Below are 24,543 nucleotides of genomic sequence, written 5' to 3' on the forward strand. Positions count from 1 at the left end.
AACCAGTTAATAAATGCTGAAGCCTCACACAATGCAACAATGACCAGTAGAAATGATGATACATCAACAGGCTGCACTACCACAACTAATGTAGCAAATGTCACACCCTCAAACAGTGCATCCACAAGCAATATTCCACAGCTCCATACTGACATTTGTGCTGCCGAGCGCAAGAACCGTGCGCGTTCTATCCTCCCATCACACAGTGACCATATTGGTTATAACACTATTCTGGATATCTGTAGAGAGGGAGCTATTAGTCCCTCTGGCAGTGATGGTGTTGCAGATGGTGGTAGCATTCACAGAGCTTTGGCCTCTAAAGAAGACTGGTTAAAATCCGGTAATACTATTGTTAAAAATGTTGAAAACTCTGCCTTGGATGCCTACAGACGGTCTCGTGGCAGAGGTGATGTATGTGAATATCAAGAAGGCAAAGCTGATGATCCATGTCAAACCACTGACAATTTAGCACAACTCGAATTGACACACAATAAAACTACACTTGCTCGTACTGGCTTTAGTCCCAATCAATTATCAGATATTAAAACAAATACAAAGGTGCCCAACACAAAACAATCAGATAATGAAATAAATGTTAAGGGTATAGCAAACAAAAATTTTGAAAACCAAAGTGTTAATTCTAACACTAGCAAAAATAGTTTAAATAATAATGAGAACATTAATGAAAATATTACCACTCAAGAAACGATACTGAAAAATCCCAACTTAGCATCAAACATTATTGATTCAAAGGCAAGCACTACATGTAAGTTGATCAACAGCAGCCCAAACAGTGGGCAAAATAACAACAACATTGTAACAAGTCGATCAAACAGTGGCATCCCCGTAAAAAGTAACAGTCGAAGCAGTATCAGCACTCGCAGCAGCTACGGTGGAAACAGCACCACTAGCACAAGCACAAAAGGCTCAAATGAACTACTGAAACCAAAGACATACCAAAAAAGCAAATCCAAAGAATTAACACCAGCTATTGAAGCTGCTGGGGAGAAACTTAGCCAACTAAATTCCAGTACGCTGAAACGGATATCGCCCTTTGAAGCTTACCGACGCACTAAATCTCGTGAATTACCCATAGACACGCTTAAGAAAGAGCCTCCACCCGTGAGATTGAAATCTCCACCTGCTCCAGACTATGTAAAATCACCATTTGAAAAAGCAAGAACAAACATTGAGAAAAAATTTGAGCATGTAAAATCACCATCAACCGAACGAGCTGCAAATCATACCCCATTAGTGGCTAACATAGGTCCAACAACACCAAGTGTAGGAAAAGAGAGAAAAAGTGGCAAGAGTGAAGAGCCTATAATACATGATAAAGGAAAGAATACTGAATTAAGCTGCCATGGAGACAAAGGCAGGACAAAGGGAAATACAATAGAAAAAACACAAGAAAATCAAAAGGAAAGTGAAAAAGATGAAGAAAGAAGTATAGAAAAAGACAATGAAAAGGAGAAAGCTAAAGTTAAAAAGACACTCTCTTGTGAGCCAGAAAAACCTAAATCCATGTATAAGTTGATAGCATCTCGTTTTAATCGATCTGGCTCCAATGTTTCCGATAACAGTCGATTAGTAGCAGATAAACGGCCTGAGGCTGATGATGCAAGTGAAAAAGATGACAAATTTAGACTGAAAAGACCCTCACGGTTTTTAAAACACAAGGCAGAAAAGAGCTCATCTAAATCTAGTGTGTGTGATGGAGAAGGGGCATTAGACGACTCAGATCGACCTGAAAGAAAACCTTCAAAGAAACTGACAGATGCACTTAACAAATTTTTGGGGCGTAAAGACACGAAGGAAGATTCCCGAACATCTCTGCATACAATGTCTCAACCTTCAATACCTATGACTAATGCTGAGGAAGAGCAGCCTAAGAAACCTCCTCGTGCGAAAGGTAAAAAATTTTCTAAGAGTCAAGAGAATCTGAGCCGTGTGGAAGAGGGAGGTGAAACAGGTACAGGATCCCCACTCACAGAGCGTGCTCACAGTGTTGTCCCACAGGGATGTGCAGCTAATTTGCAACCTGGTTATACTCTTGAATCTGTTACAAAGAGCATCTGTGACCATCTGTCTCAGCTCGAAAGTGATATTACTTCACGTATTGGAAATATGGGTGTCCAGGATTCTGGGGTCGGGGCGAGACCAAGTGGGAGTTCAAGAGTTATTCCCACAGTTTCATCTACAGCTTCAATTACTACCTATGGACTGTCACCAGCACTGGCAAGTCGCAGAAATGCTCGTCCTACCAACCTTGATTTGGCTGCTGCAAATATGGATAATCACACCCCTAAACCTTCAACACAGATAGTAGAAAATAAGACAATAGATACAAATCACATTCCCAGTAATGAGAAGGATGGAGTCAAATATGCTCAGATTAAGAGACTGGATGGTAATGAGGATACTATTCATTCAGAAGATGGATGTCAAACCTCAGCAAAACCAGTAATCTCTCCCATAACAGGAAATGAAGACATGCGAGGACACAGTGAAAATGAAGATGAAAGTGTCATGGATAGAATTACACGCAAAAGCTATTATTCCAAATTTCAAGAAAAAAAGAAACCAAAACTACGTCGAGCAAATACAAAGGAAGACATGGATCAACAATTGGCAGCAGCAAAGGCTCGTCTCATGAAAGAGGACACAGAGCGTGCAGTACGAGAGTCACTCAGTCCCTTTCGATACAGCTCGCCAGTTACCTCTCCAAGAGCTTCCGTTACCTCTCCTCCTTCTTGGGAAAGCTCGCGAAGACATTCTCGAAAATCACTACCCCCGGAGGATCCAAGTATCTTGCTGTTAGGTGGGCGACGTGGCACATCTCTACAACCCGACGAGCTGTCTAGTGTACGACGCTTCACATCCATCCAACCAGATGATGTACAAATTATTCGCCGATTGCCATCATTGCCCCCAGAAGATCGTTTCTACACCCAACGTGCACCATCAGTGCCTCTAGAGGATTATTCAATACGTCATCGCATGAAATCTATTCCACCTGAGGATCTTTCTTATACTCATCGAGCACCTTCTATGAACTCAAACGAGTTTTCATCTAAAAGTCATATGAAATCTGTTCCCCCTAGTAATTTCAAAATGCACCCATCTAGCCCAGCAAATGTTAGTGACTTGGGTAATGAACAAGTACATGATGCTGTGGCTGCTGCAGCAGCTGCTGGTGCACTGGCTGGAGAAGCAGCAGCTGTCGTGGCAACAGTAGATGGCGTTACAGAGAGGGGAAGCAGTAGATCTCGTGAACCGTCAGTCAGTCGCCTAAGAAGCCCTGATCCTACAAATTGCTCAACTCCCTCCCGCGATGACACCCGCAACCTTGCTCGAGAAGAACTGTCACGACGACTTACTCATCTTACTCGTATATCTGGCACCAGCGGACTGTCTGGCTGGAACCGAGGGGGTTTATCTAGGGTATCTAACACCGGAGACATGAGTGAAAAGCGAGCTTATCGTCGCACCAATACTACTGGCCACCTGGGAGAATCACTACCTGGATTTGTACAATCAAGCAATAACCCAGGACTGGCCATAAGGCCTGTATACCGGCGCACAAATACAATGGACCTTCCACCAGCAGATGCTCGAGCTCGACCTGGTAGTGAGTACCGGCGACAGCTGCAAGACCCCACGCGCCGCTTTTCAGCAGCAAGGTGGGTGCCTTGAGACTTTCATGTGGTGGTGCCATGGCTGAACCTTTCATCAGGCCTGGCAGCAGTATATCACTCACAGTCATCACCAGTAGCAGCATTACTAGCAGTACTCTTGTGCAACTACCATCTGCAGTAGTCATCACTATCAATAAGTAGAAGTAACAGTGAAATAGTGCACTTACAAATGACCTTTAAGGTCTTTCTATGAGCAGTAGATACTCCCACAGATGATCTGTAAATGGTGGTTTTCCTGCGAGGTAGCCCCGTCCATTGTGCAGTGGTGAGTAGTAGCCTATGTATGTGCTATGCATTTTAACTTTTATCCCTTTATGCTTTGGAAGCTTTATAACATTCACCAATCATTCTCATTAGTTCATCAACGTTTTACTTGCTGTCAATAATCATCCTATCTTTCTTGGAGTAGACCAGTTACCTTTGATCACCCAACCAACCACTACTCTGCTAATTTTTTAAAGCCTCCAATTTTTTATTTTTTTTTTAAAGCCTCCAATTTTTTATTTTAACTTAATTTCCCACCCTTTTTGCTTTATTTTTTAGTTCCCTCCTTCTCTTCCCCACCTCTCTTCTCTATTTGAACAAGGGAGCTAAATAAAACCAAGACACCCAAAGCTGTTATTATACTTACAAGTTCTGTCCATTAATCTGATTTTTCCCTCAACTCCTCTTTGTATGTGCTTGTTTTAATAAGTTTGCATTAAACTAATTGTAATCGATAACATTTTACTTTTGTATTATCCTGGCCTCAAGTATTTAATGTTGCACTTGCATGCATTATCTCAGGTCAGTCTCCTTTAATTCTACAATACATTTCAGCTATCAATGTCTTCCTGACTCTCAAGTAAACATTATAACTATTCTTACCATACATGTAATAAAACTGCCATTGTATTTATATTATACAAAAGCATAAGTTTAGGGAGCTTCATGTAAAAATTACTTCTTGTAGATCCCTGAATTATACATTTTAATATAATTTTTCACTTTAATAAAGAGTAGCATTATTTTCATATTTATGGTCAATGAAACCTAAAAGAGTCATTCAGCATAAATAGACACGTGCAACACCTGGGTACCTTTATTTATAAACGTTTCGCCATCCAGTGGCTTTATTAATACAATGCAGCGTCTTCTCACTTAACGACGGAGTTCCATTCCTAAGACCTCGTCGGTAAACGAATTTGTCACTAAGTGAGGAGCATACTATAATGGTAATGGGTTTGTGTCAACCATCTTTGATATTGTTTTAATGTTGCCTTAGCACCATTTATAACATTTCTGGTATATTATTAAATGTTTATACAGTAGTGTATTGTATATTGTAATAAACAGAACAAAGGATATCAGCTCTAATATACATTATTTAGGTATGCACACTAGTCAGAGAGCCTGTCGTAAGTCTGAGTCATTGGTAAACGAGTATGCCACTAAGTGAGGAGAGGCTGTACATACAAGGACATAATGTGAAGACTGTAGAACTTGGAGTTGGTGAAGAACACCAGTCTCGAGGGACTCATTACAGTATCTCATTTTTTTGGTAAATAGTTCTACTTTCTTCACATTATGTCCATGTATTGTATTGATAAAGCCACTGGATGGTGAAATGTCTACAAATAAAGATACCCAAATATTGCACATGTCTAATTCTTCATCTTGTCGATATTATATACCATTCATGTAGGAGTCATACAGCACCTGGGAAACAGGAGGTAATCAAGTTTAATCCAAAGGTAAAGTGACTCAAATTCCTTGAATCAAGTAACCTTCACCAGCATCAAGGTATCCACTTGAAGGGTCTTGCATGTACAGGTCTCCCTCAACATTCACGTTTTCAACTTTCACGGGCTTCACACATTCGCGAATTCCCAACCGCCAAATTCCCAGCCACCAAATTCCCAGCCGCCAAATCATATTTAAGTTTCCCGCCACCTGCGAGTCCCTACTACCCTCCCTCCGATCCCCACTGGCAGCCAGCCCTCCCACCACTCAGTGTGGTGAGTGTTTTGTTTGTTCATTATTTGCTATTAAACTACAGTATAAATAATGCAAACCCATTCATGACTGCATATTGGAATGGCTATTCGGACAGGTATTAGACGGTGACATCATGTGTTTACTCTTGAACACTGCAAAGAATTAAACATTTCTGCTACAGCTAATACTAACAATAGTAATAATAATAATAATAATAATAATAAATATGATATAATTGAAGAAGGAAATTGTACAAAAATACGAGGGAGTGGTTGACACATCGTCAGTGTGACTTTGTTTATGCTGGAGTGAACATTAGTCTCCCTGCTCTTTCCAAATATTTCACAATAATTCATTGTGTTTGGTGCTTGTAGATTGAGTGTGACTGGAGTGGTAGAGGCAGTGATTGAGGCAATGGTATTTAATAACATACATGTTAATAATAATACATGTTATTAATAATATGTACTATTATTATTTATAACATGTTATTAAATACATACATGTTAATAATAATACATGTTATTAATAATAACATGTACTATTATTATTTAGAACATATATGTTATTAAATACCACTGCCTCAACTGCTGAATTATTGTGAAATGTTTGGAAGAGCAGGGAGACTAATGTTCACTCCAGCATAAACAAAGTCACACTGACGATGTGTCAACCACTCCCTCGTATTTTTGTACAATTTCCTTCTTCAATTATATCGTATTTATTATTATTATTATTATTATTATTATTATTATTATTATTATTACTATTGTTATTATTAGCAATAGCAGAAATGTTCGATTCTTTGCAGTGTTCAAGAGTAAACACATGATGTCACCGTCTAATACCTTTCCTAATAGCCATTCCAATATGCAGTCATGAATGGGTTTACATTATTTATACTGTAGTTTAATAGCAAATAATGAACAAACAAAACACTCACCACACTGAGTGGTGGGAGGGCTGGCTGCCAGTTGCGGGGGTCGGAGGGAGGGTAGTAGGGACTCGCAGTGGTGGAGGCAGTGGTGGTCTGTGGTATTTAATAACATACATGTTATTAACATACATGTTATTAAATAACATACGTTATTAAAGCATAACATGTATATATTTAGTACAATTTACGACGTTTTCATTTATTTTATGATTAATCATGGTTCAACAAGTTAAGGAAGCAGTATTGTAATATATTTCCCTACAATATATTGGGGCACCAAACATTCACGGTTTTTCAACATTCGCGAGGCTCTTGATCCCCTAACCCTAGCGAATGTTGAGGGAGACCTGTATTACATTTGCCAATATATCTACAGCAAAAAAAAAAAAAAAAAAAAAAAAAAAAAAAAATCTTATGGAACATCTTGTATCAATTACTAGTTTTTAATGCCATTTAATTATATATTTCAGTATAATTTTTCCCAATTCCAGAAATGTAGCAATAGAATTTCAGTGATCAATATTTATACCAGTTACTTTTCTTTTTATCAATTATGATCTTTGACTTAGAAAAATAATCCCTTTACTTCTTATGCAGTGTAATTTCTTTACTAACTTGGATTACCCAGCAAGGCTGAGTAATCCAAAGAAGGAAACACATTCACTATCACTCATTCAACAGCTAATTTTTCCAGAGGTATGTAGATAGCACAATTCAAACCCTCTAAATTGCAACATTCATTATCATTACTATATTACTGTATATACATGGACCAGGTGTTTACAGTGAAACATATAAGTGAACAGTATTTAGATAAGGCTAAAGAGGTCTTTGTGGCATTTATGGATTTGGAAAAGGCATATGACAGGGTGGATAGGGGGGCAATGTGGCAGATGTTGCAGGTGTATGGTGTAGGAGGTAGGTTACTGAAAGCAGTGAAGAGTTTTTACGAGGATAGTGAGGCTCAAGTTAGAGTATGTAGGAAAGAGGGAAATTATTTCCCAGTAAAAGTAGGCCTTAGACAAGGATGTGTGATGTCACCGTGGTTGTTTAATATATTTATAGATGGGGTTGTAAGAGAAGTAAATGCGAGGGTCTTGGCAAGAGGCGTGGAGTTAAAAGATAAAGAATCACACAAAGTGGGAGTTGTCACAGTTGCTCTTTGCTGATGACACTGTGCTCTTGGGAGATTCTGAAGAGAAGTTGCAGAGATTGGTGGATGAATTTGGTAGGGTGTGCAAAAGAAGAAAATTAAAAGTGAATACAGGAAAGACTAAGGTTATGAGGATAACAAAAAGATTAAGTGATGAAAGATTGGATATCAGATTGGAAGGAGAGAGTATGGAGGAGGTGAATGTATTCAGATATTTGGGAGTGGACGTGTCAGCGGATGGATCTATGAAAGATGAGGTGAATCATAGAATTGATGAGGGGAAAAGGGTGAGTGGTGCACTTAGGAGTCTGTGGAGACAAAGAACTTTGTCCTTGGAGGCAAAGAGGGGAATGTATGAGAGTATAGTTTTACCAACGCTCTTATATGGGTGTGAAGCATGGGCGATGAATGTTGCAGCGAGGAGAAGGCTGGAGGCAGTGGAGATGTCATGTCTGAGGGCAATGTGTGGTGTGAATATAATGCAGAGAATTCGTAGTTTGGAAGTTAGGAGGAGGTGCGGGATTACCAAAACTGTTGTCCAGAGGGCTGAGGAAGGGTTGTTGAGGTGGTTCAGACATGTAGAGAGAATGGAGCAAAACAGAATGACTTCAAGAGTGTATCAGTCTGTAGTGGAAGGAAGGCGGGGTAGGGGTCGGCCTAGGAAAGGTTGGAGGGAGGGGGTAAAGGAGGTTTTGTGTGCGAGGGGCTTGGACTTCCAGCAGGCATGCATGAGCGTGTTTGATAGGAGTGAATGGAGACAAATGGTTTTTAATACTTGACGTGCTGTTGGAGTGTGAGCAAAGTAACATTTATGAAGGGGTTCAGGGAAACCGGCAGGCCGGACTTGAGTCCTGGAGATGGGAAGTACAGTGCCTGCACTCTGAAGGAGGGGTGTTAATGTTGCAGTTTAAAAACTGTAGTGTAAAGCACCCTTCTGGCAAGACAGTGATGGAGTGAATGATAGTGAAAGTTTTTCTTTTTCAGGCCACCCTGCCTTGGTGGGAATCGGCCAGTGTGATAATAATAATAAAAACATGGAAAGCACTGAGTCTATAAAGATCATTCATCACTGTATGGTAAGAGTAAGATTGATAGTTCTGTATAGGGGAAAGAGGTGATAGTCTTAAGTGTTAGCACAAATGCAAAAGGAAATTCACAAAGTTAGTGCAGTAAATCTCTGTCATTTACAAGAATCACAAGAATCAAATGTTTGGTTTTGCCTCCTAGAAGTTGAGAATCATAGCTACAGTCATCACTGTAATAGTAAAAATTCCTGGAAGCAACTCCAAGCATTGAGTGAGGTATTTATATCCCATTCCTGTCCTATTGTTAAAAAGTATAACTGAGCAAGGTATTTAAATCCCATTCCTGTCCCATTGTTTTTTTTATATATAAAAACTACAATAGCTAACATCTATACCATCTTTAGCTTGGGCAGAGGAGACAAAGGAAGATTCCTTATACAAGAGTGAGCAACTACACACTGTATTCTGCATGGTGTTACACTAAGGAAGACTGTATTTCAGTGTAGTTAAAAGGCTTTAATGTTATTAATGGCTTCTAAGTAATATTAATGTTTATTTACATAGTAAAAACATTTTTTTTCAATTAAACCCCAAAAACTGCAAACTGATTTTTGTGATACTCAATTATAACACATTTTTACTGAAAGATATCTCATGAATAACTTCAGTTATTGATCTTTTTTTGTGATGCCCCTTTTTTTTTATTTTAGCATGCGACTCCTAAATTGAATAATCATAGGATTTCCATTAAAATGTGCTAAATGACTTTCCTATATTCAATCATTTCTTTTTGGGCATTCATTCTGGTGAAAATTAATATTAACTACATTAGAGCAAGATTTAGAGATGGTCTCTGAAACACAAAATGAGCCCAAACCTGAAACAAAATGATTAAACAGGTAAAATTTTGGTATTTGCAATTTTCATATTCATAAAACCTGTAAGAACATAACTTTTGCAAATTAAGGGTTGAGCTGCACCTGATGTCTACACTAATGATGTAATAACTGCAGTTATACACTTCTCTCTCTCTCTTAAGATGTTCACTCTCTGATGGAGCTTAAAAACTAGTTGACTATGAGCGGCAAAGTCTGTAGAACTATTCATTACTAACAATGGATAGAAAATCTCACGAAGTGCTCTGTAGTCATTCATTATTGACAAAATTCAAGAAAACATGAAGAATATAACCCACAGTACCACAGATGGGACAATTCATAACCCACAAATTGAGGATAAGCTTTGGATATTTTGGTCTGTCCTAAACCATTGTCCAGTCACAACTTACTCTAACTGGTCACAGTTTTCAAAGGCTCGCATAATTTGTTCTAACTTTCCTCTGGTTTCTCAACTAGCCATTCAATTCAATTCAATTCAAAGTTTATTCTCTATAAGGATTACAATGCTGAGTTTACAGAATTTGGTTACTGTGTGGTTTACATGTAGTAAAATAATAATTACAGAGTGTACCAGTAGAACACCTAGCATGGCTAGGCATTTTGGGCAGACTTAGATTAATTCTTAAATTTAAAATATTACAAATTATGAGGTAAGTTGGTATTATGGCTAAGTGACTAAATGCTAGTTTGTGAGTTTAGCAATGTGAATGCTTTTGTTTTGGCACAGTACATAGTTTCAGTATTGGAGTATCACAGGCCAAATTATGACTAGTTAGGATTCATTATTTTAAGATTGAGACTGATATTTCTGTTTATGGTCAAATGGGCGAGTGAATGTAAGTGTGAACCACCAGGTGGTATTCGTGTAGTTGACGGGGTGTATCATGGAGATAAGATGTTTTCTAATGATAGTTTTGAAGATGATGAATGTGTCTGCAGTTCTAGAGTTTTCATGTAGGGTGTTCCAGATTTTAGGGCCTTTGACATACATTGAATTTTTGTAAAGGTTTAGTCGGACACGGGGAATGTCATAGAGATGTTTGTGTCTGGTGTTATGCCTGTGGGTTCTGTCACAACTATCAAGAAAGCGTTTTAGGTCAAGGTTAATATTGGAATTTAAGGTCCTGTAGATGTAGACTGCACAGTAGTAAGTGTGGATGTACTGAACAGGGAGTAAGTTTAGATCTATGAAGAGTGGGGGGGGGGGGGGGTGTTGCTAGGGATGGGATTTAGTGATTATTCTTACTGCGGCTTTTTGTTGGGTTATTATTGGCTTTAGGTGTGTTGCTGCAGTTGATCCTCAAGCACAAATAGCATAGGTGAGGTATGGATAAATAAGTGAGTCGTATAGTGTGAGAAGGGCATTTTGCGGCACGTAGTATCGTATCTTGGAGAGGATCCCAACCGTTTCAGATACTTTTTTGGTTATGTGTTGGATATGGATGCTGAAATTCAGGTTGTTGTCAAGGTATAGGCCTAGGGATTTGCCCTCATTATGTCTGGCAATTAGAGCGTTGTCGATCTTAATGTTAATTTGCGCAACTCCTGCTCTGCTACCAAACATAATATAGTAGGTTTTGTCAGTGTTAAGCCTAAGTTTATTGGCTGTCATGGCTCATGAGGACTCACATTTGCTCTAGTCTTTCTCTGTTTTCTTAACTAGCCATAGTTTTCACAAGGGTTCACAAAATATTTTCTTAAGGCAGCCACTCTAGTTAAAAAATTGTTCCACGACTCACAACAATGCTAAATATTTATATTTTTGTTTTCAAGGACTATCTATAAAATATATCAGGCTCTCTTAAGATACAGACTAGCTATGCTCACTTAGTGACCAATTTAGGAAGTCTCTATTCTTAATTATTATATTCATGGGGCAGTATTAAATACTTAAGGGTTTACTTAAGGGTTACTTAAGGGCTATATGGCACCTGGGAAGTAAGAGGCAATCAGGTTTGATTTGAGAGGATTGGATCAAAATCCTTTCACTGAATTCAAGCACCCTTACCTTCCACTGAAGGTCACCATGGGTTAAGCAAGTTCTCCAGTTCCTGGAGAATTAATAACTTTACTTAGAACATAAATACAATTAATATAAGCATCTAATTACAGTACATATTATGTTAGTTTGTATTTGGATGTTATCAATTAACAGATTTTAATTCAAAATTAACCTACTGTATGAAGATAACTTAAAATACTGTATCTAATTGGTAATACTAAAATATTTCAACACTACAAATTCTCTGAAATTAAACTTTTATCAAGGTTTTAATTGCAGTACTTAAAGGTATACAATTCATAAGTAACCCACAGTGAGCATAGGAATTTGATGATGGCTTATAGGTCTGTCCTACTCTAGGACAGACCAAAATATCATCTATTGCTTTCTATACACATTATAAGCTAGCTGTTAATTGTTCCACTTCCAACAGTAATATTGGTAATTTTATTCCTCTTTAAAGATATACAAAATCTCGCCCAGTAAGTTGTTTGGTTTTGACTGTAAAGAAAGTACAGTGTTACTTGTGTAACACTAGCCTTGTTTATCATGTCATGAAGTACAGTATTACTTGTATAACACTAGCCTTATTTGTCATGTCACACAGCAGAATGTTAATTGTTTAACATAAACAATGGTACGGTATGTCACAGTTTTCATACAACAGAACCCATTAAGCTCTTTGCTGAACAAACAATTTATATTTCTCTCCAACATAAATCACTGAAATGATACAGGATTCACATTTAAAACTACATGCATGTATTTGTATGAGCTTCACACAGGATCACTACTGACTTAGCGAATGCGGTTTTCAACTAAATAATTGTGCAATATTTTAGTATAATATTTCACACTAATCTAATATCATGAGTACACAAATTCATTAAGAGTATAATTTATTGTATATAGATTTGAATACAGTGGAACTTTGGTTTTCATATGCCCTAGTCTGTATGTAAAACTATAGTTATTCTCTATAAAATGTATTTTTTTTAATATTTTGGGTGTCTGGAATGGATTAATTGAATTCACATTATTTCTTATGGGAAATATTAACAAAAAATACATTTTATAGAGAATAACTATAGTTTTACATACAAGCTAGGGCACATGAAAACCGAGGTTCTACTGTACTGGATTGTATTTACCTTATAATTAAACTAAAGTAATAACTTTTAAATAAAGCAAATTAACTTGATAACTAAAAGCCATTATATCAATGACAATTTTTCTAACCTTTTAATGCTGTCCAATAGGACTGTAGTGGAAGAGGACGCCATGACCACACCCTCAACTCGGACTTCTCATCTCTTCTCTCCATCCCTGAGCTCCACGTTGTCGTCATCATCGTCTCCCCGCCACAGCTACTCCACCTTGGATCCTCCACGTTACACCTCCACAGTTTCTTCTTCCATCTCCCCGCTCACTTGCAGAACATCATTATACAGATACTGAATGCAACAGGTCATGCTCAGTGCAATGGGAACTACCTACAACTTACTGTTAAGTCATGCATGACTTAAATTTTATAAACACAGCTCAACCCCCAAATTCACAGTTCTTCATTATTCAAGTGTTAGAGAATTTTTTTACTATTCATATATTCTAGAGTTGTAAGAACTCCTGGAACATAATCCTTACAATTCTGGGGGTTCATCTGTATTGGGATATTCTAATTAAAATAACTTCTTTATGTCCACCATTACACAAATATCAGACATAATTTACAACTACGTTTTCCTTTAGGAGAAATACTTAAAAATTATTGAAAATACGTCACTTCCTGAAGAATATCAGATCCAACACTATACTATCTTCATGGAAGCTATTTGCATCATCTGTAAGACATTAAACAACTGTTTACCTCTAATATTGTAACCTTATTAATAAATTTTCATTAAAATGAAAGAATATAGCTTTGAACACCCATGATATTAAGTATCATGATCATGGGGGAGCACTAAACCCATAGGGATTATACAGCACCTATGGGGAAGGGGGCAGTGATTGAAGGCATTTAGGTTTAATTCAGAGAATTGGAGCATATATCCAATTCCCAAGATCAAGAGCCCCTTACCAGCAATAAGAAATCTCCCTTGAGGGGTGATATTCTTTAAAGTAAATGAAATTTGCATTTCATTAGATATAAGATTAAAACCTAATTCCCAAGGTTGAATATAATTATCTATTTGGATTATTGTTTTTCATGGAGGCATTGAACACTGCCAAGGGAGTGGGAGTTAATCAAGTGCAATCTAAGGAAGAGAATACCTTAAATCCCTTGGATCAAAAGTGCTTCACTAACATTATGTCACATTCCCTGAAGGGAGGTATTTGTAACTGTTTTGTAGCTGGTGTTGAAAAAGTCTACAGTATAGTGGCTAACAGTGTGCAAGTGCATGCCTGTGTATGCATGTTTGTGATGTGTGCATGTGCTTGTGTGCATGTGTATGTGTACCTGTGTATGTGTTTGTGTACTCACCTAGTTGAGGTTGCAGGGGTCGAGTCCAAGCTCCCGGCCCCAATTGTGTGTATATGCACATGTGCTTGTGTGCATGTGTACATGTTTGTGTGCATGTGCATGTGTACATGTGTGTGTATGTGCATGTGTACATGTTCATGTGTATGTTCATGTGTACATGTTTGCCTGCATGTGTACATGTGCTTGTGTGCATGTGTACACAGTTCTGATTTCTTGAGATGCACACTAATGTTCATCCAAGTACAGCACTGGTTCCCAATCTCTCTAAGAGAACAACCCCATGTTTAACCTGAATTTTTTTTTTTGACTCCCACATACTAAATTATAATTTTAGGGTCTGTTCAACAAAAAAATGAAGCTCTGGCTGGAGTAGCAATATTTACTGTGAGGCTTCATAATTCCCTGGGTATAACTCTGTAGCCTCTCTGGGATCTGCAGCCCATAGGTTGAAAACCACTAAATTATGGTATTAAATAAACTTTCTGCTGAAGTTCTACTGCAAGTTAAGGTTTTGTGCATTACTCCTTAACAAAATCAAATTATAATACAGTACTTTCAAAACTGGAAAACTTTACTTCCACTACAATTTCATAACACCTGGAATAAAATGTGATAATATTTGTTTCCTTAATATATATTATATTGCACTAGTCTTAAATGGCAAGCAAAACTGAATATTTTGCTTGAACATAAGACGTTCACTTACAAGGAGGCCTTGGCTTCACTCAGTTAAGTGGACCTCAGGGACTCCTGGTCGATGCAGGGGATTCCCCAGCTTACAAATAAGTTGCATTCCTGGTATTCCAACTTAAAAACCCATTACTTGCAACCCTGGACATATTATTCTCAACAAAACAGTAATAAAAAGGATAATTATGCCACAAGTTTGTCACAGCAAATTGCCATTCATAAATATTTTCTCTATCTAGTCTTTTAGACTGCGTTTGTAAGTGTGGATCATCATGATTCGGGTGTTTGTAAGTCAAGGACCTCTTGCATGCATCTTGCAGCTGTTCCTCAGGAACAGCCAGCAGGAAGTGACAACCATAATCTCTGTTGTGCCCAGGACACATACAGTACATATATACTGTATGTGCCCAGGGCACATACAGTACATATATACTGTATGTGCCCAGGACACATATAGTACATGTATTACTTAAAACACTGGCCTTGCCTTTCATACTCAGGAAATGCTTATTTACTACTCAGGATGCTTTATATAAATGTACATACATATCCCTTTATTGTCTTTTTACCTCAAAGGCCATCTCCCACCAAGGGAGGGTGACCCAAAGACAACACTTTTAACATCATTCATTCAATCACTGTCTTGCTAGAAGTGTGCTGATATCATAAATTCAGGTTACCCTCTGACTGCAACATCACCACCTTTCTTTCAGAATGTAGGCACTGCTCCTCCCATCTCCAGAACTCAAGTCTCACTAACCAGTTTCCCTGAATCACTTCAAGCTTGCTGGATGCTTAAGCCACTAAAACTCAGCCTCCTTTACCACCCCCCCTCCCTCCAATCACTCCTGGGACAACCCATATTCCTCCTACCTTCCACATCAGATTCATATATCATTATCCTATCCCTCTCTCACCTCTCCATGCCCAAACTGCCCTCTGAATTATACCCTTGTTGGCCTCACATCATATTTTAATTGCCAAGCACTGAATTCTCTGCATGACAGTCACACCACACACTGCTTTCGATAATATAATAAAATCAATCGCAAAAGTCAATATTTGTCTCAAACATATATCTACTCCCTCTAGCTAGCCTCCTCCTCACTTGAAGTAGACATTTATATTCCTTACTACAGATGAACACAATAGAAAGTTACACATGGGTATAGCTAATTTGAGATACAGATGAGTAGGTCTCAGGATCTGGCTCTAAGTTCAAAAACCTTCTTTTAATAAAGTACGTTATTGTTGTTATTATTATTGTATTGATGGGGAAGTAGTAAACCTTTAGGGCTCGTACAGCACCTGGGGAATGGGAGGTTGTCAGGTCTGACCAGATTCACTGAATCAAGAACTCATGACCAGCATCAAGGCACCACCTTCCTTCTTAAAGGGCCATTTAGGAACTTATTTTTTTTAATAAATGAATATTGTATCCTTCAGTAACACAATCACACCACTAAATTATTAAATTAATGGACAAGAGCTATATCCATTAACCCTTTGACTGTCGCAACCCCAAATCCTGAAGTGTCTCCTGGTGTTGGAAAAATTTTTGGGGGAAAAAAAAAAAAAAAAAAAAAAAATTCTTATGAAATGAGAAGCTTTTCCCGGTAGTAATTACACCAAAAGTACGAAATTTGATTGAAAACTTACGGAATTACGCTCCTGTGAAGTTAGCGATCTTGGCGATATATACGCATCGGCAATTTCGCCAACTTTGAGCCTTATTTTCGGCCAATTTCATTGTACCAGTCAACCAAACTCATAGCTATTTCTTTAGAACTCCATTTTTTCTATCAATTGAGTACAAGAAATTGCCCATTTACCTATTTCAACTAGCTAATGAAGTGGTTAGAAATTGGCAATTTGGCCAATTTCACGCAAATTAAAAAAGATGCGAATTAAAAAAGATGCGAATTTCAAAACAGGGTCCAGAATAAACAATGCAGACATTCTTGGTACTAAATTATAACACATCCTCTGTTCATTAGTCACGTCTCCAGGCCCCTCTTATCTTACTCTTGCTTTCTATTTTGATTTTTTATTCACACAAAAAGTAGAAGATTTACTGTTATGCAGACTACTGCATTATTGTAAAAATGGTATAAATAATATCATTGCACTAGTGAAAGAATATTACTCCCCAGTTGATGTGTATTGGACGTGTGGTGTGATTTGCTTACTCTTGAACATTGGTAAAAATTGAACAGTCTCGCTACTTTGAGCTCAATTTCAAGGTCGTTTTCATCGTGAAACTAATCAAAACCATCTCTATTTCTGTAATATGTTTTCCATTATATCAAATGAGACTAAGAAAATGAGAATACAAATATAAATACTATAGGAAAATACACTTCGAAGTTTTTATCCAAAAACATGGTTGGAGTTTTTTCTCATTGTGCACTGCGTGCTGCAGGATTTTTTTTTATACAGTGCACACTGACCACACAGACTCACATGTGGGCCTACCAGCTTTCTCCTGCTTGATTTGAAGCCGCTAGAATTATTGAGTATATATACATGTATGTCTGAAACACTGGCTTGTAAGACGTATATAAACGTATGGCCGAAACAGTCAAAGAGTTAAGGGTTTTACAGCACCTGGGAAATAGGAGGTAATCAGGTTTGATCTGAGGAAGGGAAAAGTAGCTCTAGTAATACAACTGAAAATGTGTGTGCACACGCGCGCACGCACACACACAGGCATGTAATGAAAAAACTTGCAAGAGTAAGCAAATGACAACGAACCTTTTTGATAAAACCCAAGTATGAACCTTAATTAATGTCAGGTTTTATTGATACATAGTTCAATGGAATTCTCGACTTTGGAGCAAATGATCATTAACTTGACTGTAAAATTCTGACTTGCTCTATAAAATTTGCAATAATTATCTTTCAATTGATAAAAAAAAAAATTTACCTTGAGAATTTCTGGTGCAAGTTTTAATTCATTTGAAAACTGAGAAGCTGCATTCTACAGGTTTAGCCATGTCTGGAATCAATAAATTTACGAGGCCAGCTACTTTCCTCATAAGCTTTTTCAAAATAACACAGCTTTATACTTTTATCTTTGACTACGTCTAGTATGTAAACAACTGAATTAGGATTTCACTAATAAAAATAAGGATTTTTTTTTTAGTTACATTTCAGTAATGGAAGAGAACTCCGAATTTTTTTTTTTTAACTAAACCCACATACAAAAGGAGTGGAAATGCTAAAAATCCAAAGGAATCCATATTTATGAATCTGATAACTTGTAAATTTCATATTTCTGCAGTATTGTTGGCAGCAATCTGTAGGTGAGGGAAGTACAAAGTATGCTCTACCTTCATGTTCAAATCTCGAGCAAAAGGAATGCTTCTCAATGAGGATGAGGAATATTACTGAGGGGAACTTCTAGCATCAGAATACTTTAAATAGTTTATTAGATTGATATGCATCTTTCTTGTGTGGATTCTAGGAAAACTGTTGATATATAGTAATTTATGTTTGGCAGTGGTACCAGACATTTTACCCAGAAAGTGGGCAGACAATACTGCAGAACTGGTAGGCTTATGAATAGGTGGGAAGAGAACTGGCAGGCTTGTGGATAGATGGGAAGAGAGAATTGGCAGGCTTGTACAGATGGGAAGAGAGAGTTGGCAGGCTTGTGGATAATGGGAAGAGAAAATTGACAGGCTAGTGGATAGATGGGAAGAGAATTGGCAGGCTTGTGGATAGATGGGAAGAGAGAATTGGCAGGCTTGTGGATAGATGGGAAGAGAGAATTGGCAGGCTTGTGGATAGATGGGAAGAGAGAACTGGCAGGCTTGTGGACAGATGGGGAGAGAACTGGCAGGCTTGTAGATAGATGGAAAGAGAATTGGCAGGCTTGTGGACAGATAGGAAGAGAATTTGCAGGCTTGTGGATAGATGGGAAGAGAGAATTGGCAGGCTTGTGGATAGATGGGAAGATAACTGGTAGGCTTGTGGTTTAAATAAATCTGCAGAATGCCATATGCAATTAAATACAGTGGACCCCCGGTTAACGATATTTTTTCACTCCAGAAGTATGTTCAGGTGCCAGTACTGACCAAATTTGTTCCCATAAGAAATATTGTGAAGTAGATTAGTCCATTTCAGACCCCCAAACATACACGTACAAACGCACTTACATAAATACACTTACATAATTGGTCACATTCGGAGGTAATCGTTATGCGGGGGTCCACTGTATTTAATAAAATATACAATATTTTAATTAAGAAGGAAGGAATTTTCATAGGGCAAGCAAACAATGTATCTTGAGTCTTATCAGTACATGCCACCACACATACAGTACTCTCTATACTACACACCCTGCAACACAATTATTCATTACTTAAATTTGCCATGACATGAATAAATATTTGCACAGCAAAGCCCTACTTGCAGTAGTATTACAATTATTACAATCACTACTAAGGACTAAACCCTACTTTGAGTAGTTTTCACTTTGATATCTCTTTAAACTACAATCACGGTACACCCATATTAAGTACATTACATAAAAAAACCAAAACCAGTATGTGCTATACACAACACGAGAATTTTTTTTTTTAATAAAAAAATAACTGGTTCATGGTTTAGAGTGCACGGTGAAAAACAATACTGAAAAAAAGGGGGGAGGGGGGTATCATGGAATCCCTTTAATTATATATGAACAAATCCTTATGCACTCATCTTCCTTAAATTTGCCACATTCAGACATGAAACGTTATTAATATTGTTATTATACTCATGTAAAGAACTAAATCCATAAAGCTCATTCTGCATTAAGAAATCATTAACAAATTCAACATGAAAATGAAATTTATCTTAAAAACAAAAGCCTCACTAGAGTCACACATGTTTATCTTACTACTGAAACAAAGTGATTTTTATTCAGAATAAGTCACAATACTATGGCTGGAACAATTCACAACTCGCTCTGCTATGGCAGAAACAATTCATAACCCACTATACTACGGCTGAAACATTTCATAACTAACCCACTTAACTATGGCTGAAACAACTCACAACCCACTAAAACATGACTGGAACAATTCATAAATAACCCACAAGCTGAAAATTAATTTTCAGTGCCAGTGTGATTTGATATTAATGTGTTAATAATGAAGCGGTAAATTCAAAGGTTATACAGAACCTAGGGAACATGTATTAAAGGAAGGAGAGACTCCAATTCCTTAGATCAAAAGCCCTTCACCCAGCATCGAGGCATCTTTCCCAGACCATTCTCTAACTGACAATGGTCTGGGAAAGACCAATATCCATAATTGATTTATAATTTGTGGATTATTTAGAAACCTTCGTAACCTTGATCAATGCAAACCCAACATTCACAACTATGAGAGTACACTTTTGACACATTCTACATGAAAATTAATATGTATTTACTACAAGCTGTTTACATCTTACAGGTGGTTCAGGGCAACATTATTTATCTATCACATTTTAATGCTGATAATCAAACTATGTTCTTAGTCAACAGCAAGAACAAACTTCAACTATTGTAAACAATACCTTAAACACTAGTATTATTATACAACATAATATGTTTTTTTATTATCACACTGGCCGATTCCCACCAAGGCAGGGTGGCCCGAAAAAGAAAAACTTTCACCATCATTCACTCCATCACTGTCTTGCCAGAAGGGTGCTTTACACTACAGTTTTTAAACTGCAACATTAACACCCCTCCTTCAGAGTGCAGGCACTGTACTTCCCATCTCCAGGACTCAAGTCCAGCCTGCCGGTTTCCCTGAACCCCTTCATAAATGTTACTTTGCTCACACTCCAACAGCACGTCAAGTATTAAAAACCATTCGTCTCCATTCACTCCTATCAAACACGCTCACGCACGCCTGCTGGAAGTCCAAGCCCTTCGCACACAAAACCTCCTTTACCCCCTCCCTCCAACCTTTCCTAGGCCGACCCCTACCCCGCCTTCCTTCCACTACAGACTGATACACTCTTGAAGTCATTCTGTTTCGCTCCATTCTCTCCACATGTCCGAACCACCTCAACAACCCTTCCTCAGCCCTCTGGACAACAGTTTTGGTAATCCCGCACCTCCTCCTAACTTCCAAACTACGAATTCTCTGCATTATATTCACACCACACATTGCCCTCAGACATGACATCTCCACTGCCTCCAGCCTTCTCCTCGCTGCAACATTCATCACCCATGCTTCACACCCATATAAGAGTGTTGGTAAAACTATACTCTCATACATTCCCCTCTTTGCCTCCAAAGTATTAAGGCTGTAGGGTTCATACAGACTGAGGAATAGAAGGTCATCAGGTCTGATCCATGAGGATCAGTTCTACTTTTATGGAGCAAGAGCCCTTCACAAGTATCAAGGTACCCCCCTGTAAGGAAACAATTAAAATATTAGTATTTATAACTTAAAAAGTGAGAAAAATTGGATACAGCTTCTCCTCACTTAGTGACATACTCGTTTACAAGCCACTCAAGAGTTACGATCAGCTTTCCAACCAATATGCAAACCTAAGTAACGTATATTAGAGCCAATTTCCTCTATTGTGTTTATTAAAGTACAGCCTCCTCTCACTTAGCGACATACTCGTTTACCAACGACTCTGGCTTACGACAGGCTCTCTGACCAGTATGCACACCTAATGTATATTACAGCTGATTTTGTTTATTCTGTATTACAATATACAGTACACTGCTGTATAAACATTTAAAAATATACCAGAAATGTTAAAATGGTGCAAAGATGACATTAAAATAATATCAAAGATGGCTGACACAAACCCACTACCATTACAGTGTGCTCCTCACTTAGCAACAAATTCGTTTACTGACGTGGCCTTAGGAACGGAACTCTGTTGTTAAATGAGGAGGCTGTATACAATACACTACTATATAAACATTTAAAAATACAGGTACCATCCGACTTACGACCGAGCTTGGTTCCGACCAACTGGTCATAAGTCAAAATGGACGCAAGTCGAACCTTACTACTGAATATCAACATCGCATTTTTGTGATGACTATTTTATTGTTTTATTTTGGTATTTAATTTTTTACTTTACTTTTTATGCTGTTAGTACTGTATTTAATACTGTAAGGTTTAGGATATACACTGTGTACAACAGTTGTTTATTTCCCAGAAATTTGGCATAAAAAAACACGGTCATAAGTCGGGTGGTCATATGTCGAGCAGGTCGTAAGACGGATGGTATGTGTACAGTGGTACCTCAGGATACAAACAGCTCAAATCTTGAACAATTATGCAAGTGTATTTATGGAAGTACTTTTGTAAGTGTATTTTTGGGGTCTGAAACGGATTAATGGGAACAAATTTGTTCAGTATCGGCACTCGAACAGCCTTCAGGAACAAATTAATTTCATATCCCAAGGTACCACTGTATACTAACAATGTTATAAATGGTGCAAAGTTGATATTAAAAAAATATCTAAAGAAGGTCGACACAAACCCACTACCAGTATAGTACACTACTTCTCACTTAACGATCAATTCACTTATCAATCTACTCTTAGGAACAGAACTCTGTCATTAAGTGAGGAGAGGCTGTAAATTCAAAAATTTTACATGCATAAAGAATCTTAATGCCTCATGTACTGTATTAATAATTAACAGAATATTATTGACAAATATTACACTAAGTTACCCAAAATATAAAATCCCTGACTTTTAATTTAATGAATTATTGCTACCAAGAGCATGAAGTAAATGGTTATGGAAAAAGTTATAGGTTAACATTTCATTTTAATCAGGGGAAAGAGCTTAACTGTAAGTTAACATACAAAGCTTTAGAACAATAACAGATAAAATTAATTTATGCTTACTAAACCCTGATTACCCCAGGCATCAAGCTTCACCTATGTTATTACATTCATGGGAGGTGAGTACTAAATCCAGTTGCATAGTGCTTTGGGAATTATGGGAATCAGTTTTGATCCAACAAAATGGGTGGATAGGTAAAATTCCTGGGTTCAAGCTATATCCTTGAGGGAATACATTTTATAAATTTTTTATTTTTAAATGAGTAGTCAGCATCTGTACTGTAAATTTCAGACTATGACGTCTTTGATATATATAACTGGTTAACTGTGAGATGTATTAACAGGTAGCATGGAGAAGCTCTGTTACAGATGGTTAGTGATAGCTGTAAATAATGCAACTTGTAAAAATTCCAAATACTTTACTGTAACAATGTCTGGTGATGCTCTAGTATTACTTGCGAATGATGAAGGCAGTGCCAACAACTGTAGGTAACAAGACAGCAGAGTAGGCCTTCAGGACATTTCAATAAGGCAGAGCTCTATCAAGCTCTCCTGGAGCAACATACTACCTTAATAAAGGCGCTCTCTCTCTTTTACCCTACTTGCTGGTGATGTAGAGCAGCAATATAATTAAAACCTTGGTGATAGTACCAGCAGCAAACATTCTGTATATTATATTCATGAGAAAGCACTATACCCAAAAGGCTCTTACAGTGCCCAGGGAATGGGAAATAATCCAAGAGAAAGGTAGCTTCTGTCCCTTGGATCAAGGCACCCCTTCCCCCCCCCCTCTATATAAACTTACGGTAATATCAAACAGTGCTATATCCTCAAAGGTCTGGTCTGTTCCTTGCCAAGTTTGAGTCTGTCCATACTTTGTGAATCTAATTGACTGTATATATTTGTAGGAGTAACCAACCTGTTTTTTATTATCTGTATTTCCTAGATGAAGTGATTGTTAATTTATGTCTTATTTATTTTACTTATATGCCAATAGATATTTTCATGCTACTGTGATTTTAGAATGTACAGTATTTAGATTTTTCTATAAGCATAAATGACTAGGGTAGTTTTCACCATTTTATCAAATTATTTTAAGATGGAACATTTTTTTTTACACCCTACTACGTCAGGTGTGTGTGCAGTGCCCACAAAATCAAGCTGACATTTCTCTAAAGAAAGGAGAGGCAGATAATGGTCATCTTAGTTGACAAGGCATACATTCAGGGGGTCAATTGCAATATACCAAGTAAATATACCAGTATGCCCTCCAAGCCTGCTACTACTGCCCAGGCTGTCCCTACCACTTATGCCCACTGTCTCCCTCCTGCCAGGCAGGCGGGAGCACCCAGAGCATTATCCAGGTTGTTGATATTCTTGTTTAACTAAGCGTGTTTAAAGAATATATACAGTATTGTTTAGCTGCCCCTGGACTGGCTCCATCTGTGTTTCTTATGTAAACAATAAAGTTGAAGACTAATAAAGTATTAATCATGCTATTCTCATCCTTCTTGCATTATATATGGGTCATTTGCCTGGGGAATGAGAGAGAAGTTTGCTCCAAGAACAAAGATGGTAGCTCCACTTCCTTATGTAAAGAGCTCTCCACCAGCATCAAGATACCCTCCCCCATGGAAGGGTTGCACATTTAAAAATGTACTGTTCTTGCATGCGCGCGCATGCACACGCGCGCGCACACACACACACACACACACAGATCTCTAAAGATTAATTCCTTCTATACTGATGCATGAAATCATTCTCAGAACATTGCAAGCATAAAAGTATCTAAAGCACAGAAAATTCTAAATAAATAAAATAAATAAAGTCAGTAAGTACCAAGTCCTAGGTAGTAGGTTGGTAGACAGCAACTGCC

At 37.7% G+C, this 24,543-nt stretch overlaps 1 protein-coding gene across 1 annotated transcript; it reads left to right on the forward strand.

Annotated features, from left to right (window-relative positions):
- The first annotated feature begins 6 nt into the window (after positions 1-6).
- On the forward strand, positions 7-24,158 carry LOC138854340 (repetitive organellar protein-like). Its single transcript, XM_070096906.1, has 3 exons — positions 7-3,683; positions 9,195-9,233; positions 12,951-24,158. Exons 1-3 carry the CDS (start codon positions 40-42, stop codon positions 13,147-13,149), a joined length of 3,882 nt encoding a protein of 1,293 aa, XP_069953007.1. The 5' UTR covers positions 7-39; the 3' UTR covers positions 13,150-24,158.
- Positions 24,159-24,543: the final 385 nt, after the last annotated feature.

The sequence above is a fragment of the Cherax quadricarinatus genome, chromosome 55 (genome assembly GCF_038502225.1).
Source record: "Cherax quadricarinatus isolate ZL_2023a chromosome 55, ASM3850222v1, whole genome shotgun sequence".
NCBI classification, from domain to species: Eukaryota; Metazoa; Arthropoda; class Malacostraca; order Decapoda; family Parastacidae; genus Cherax; species Cherax quadricarinatus.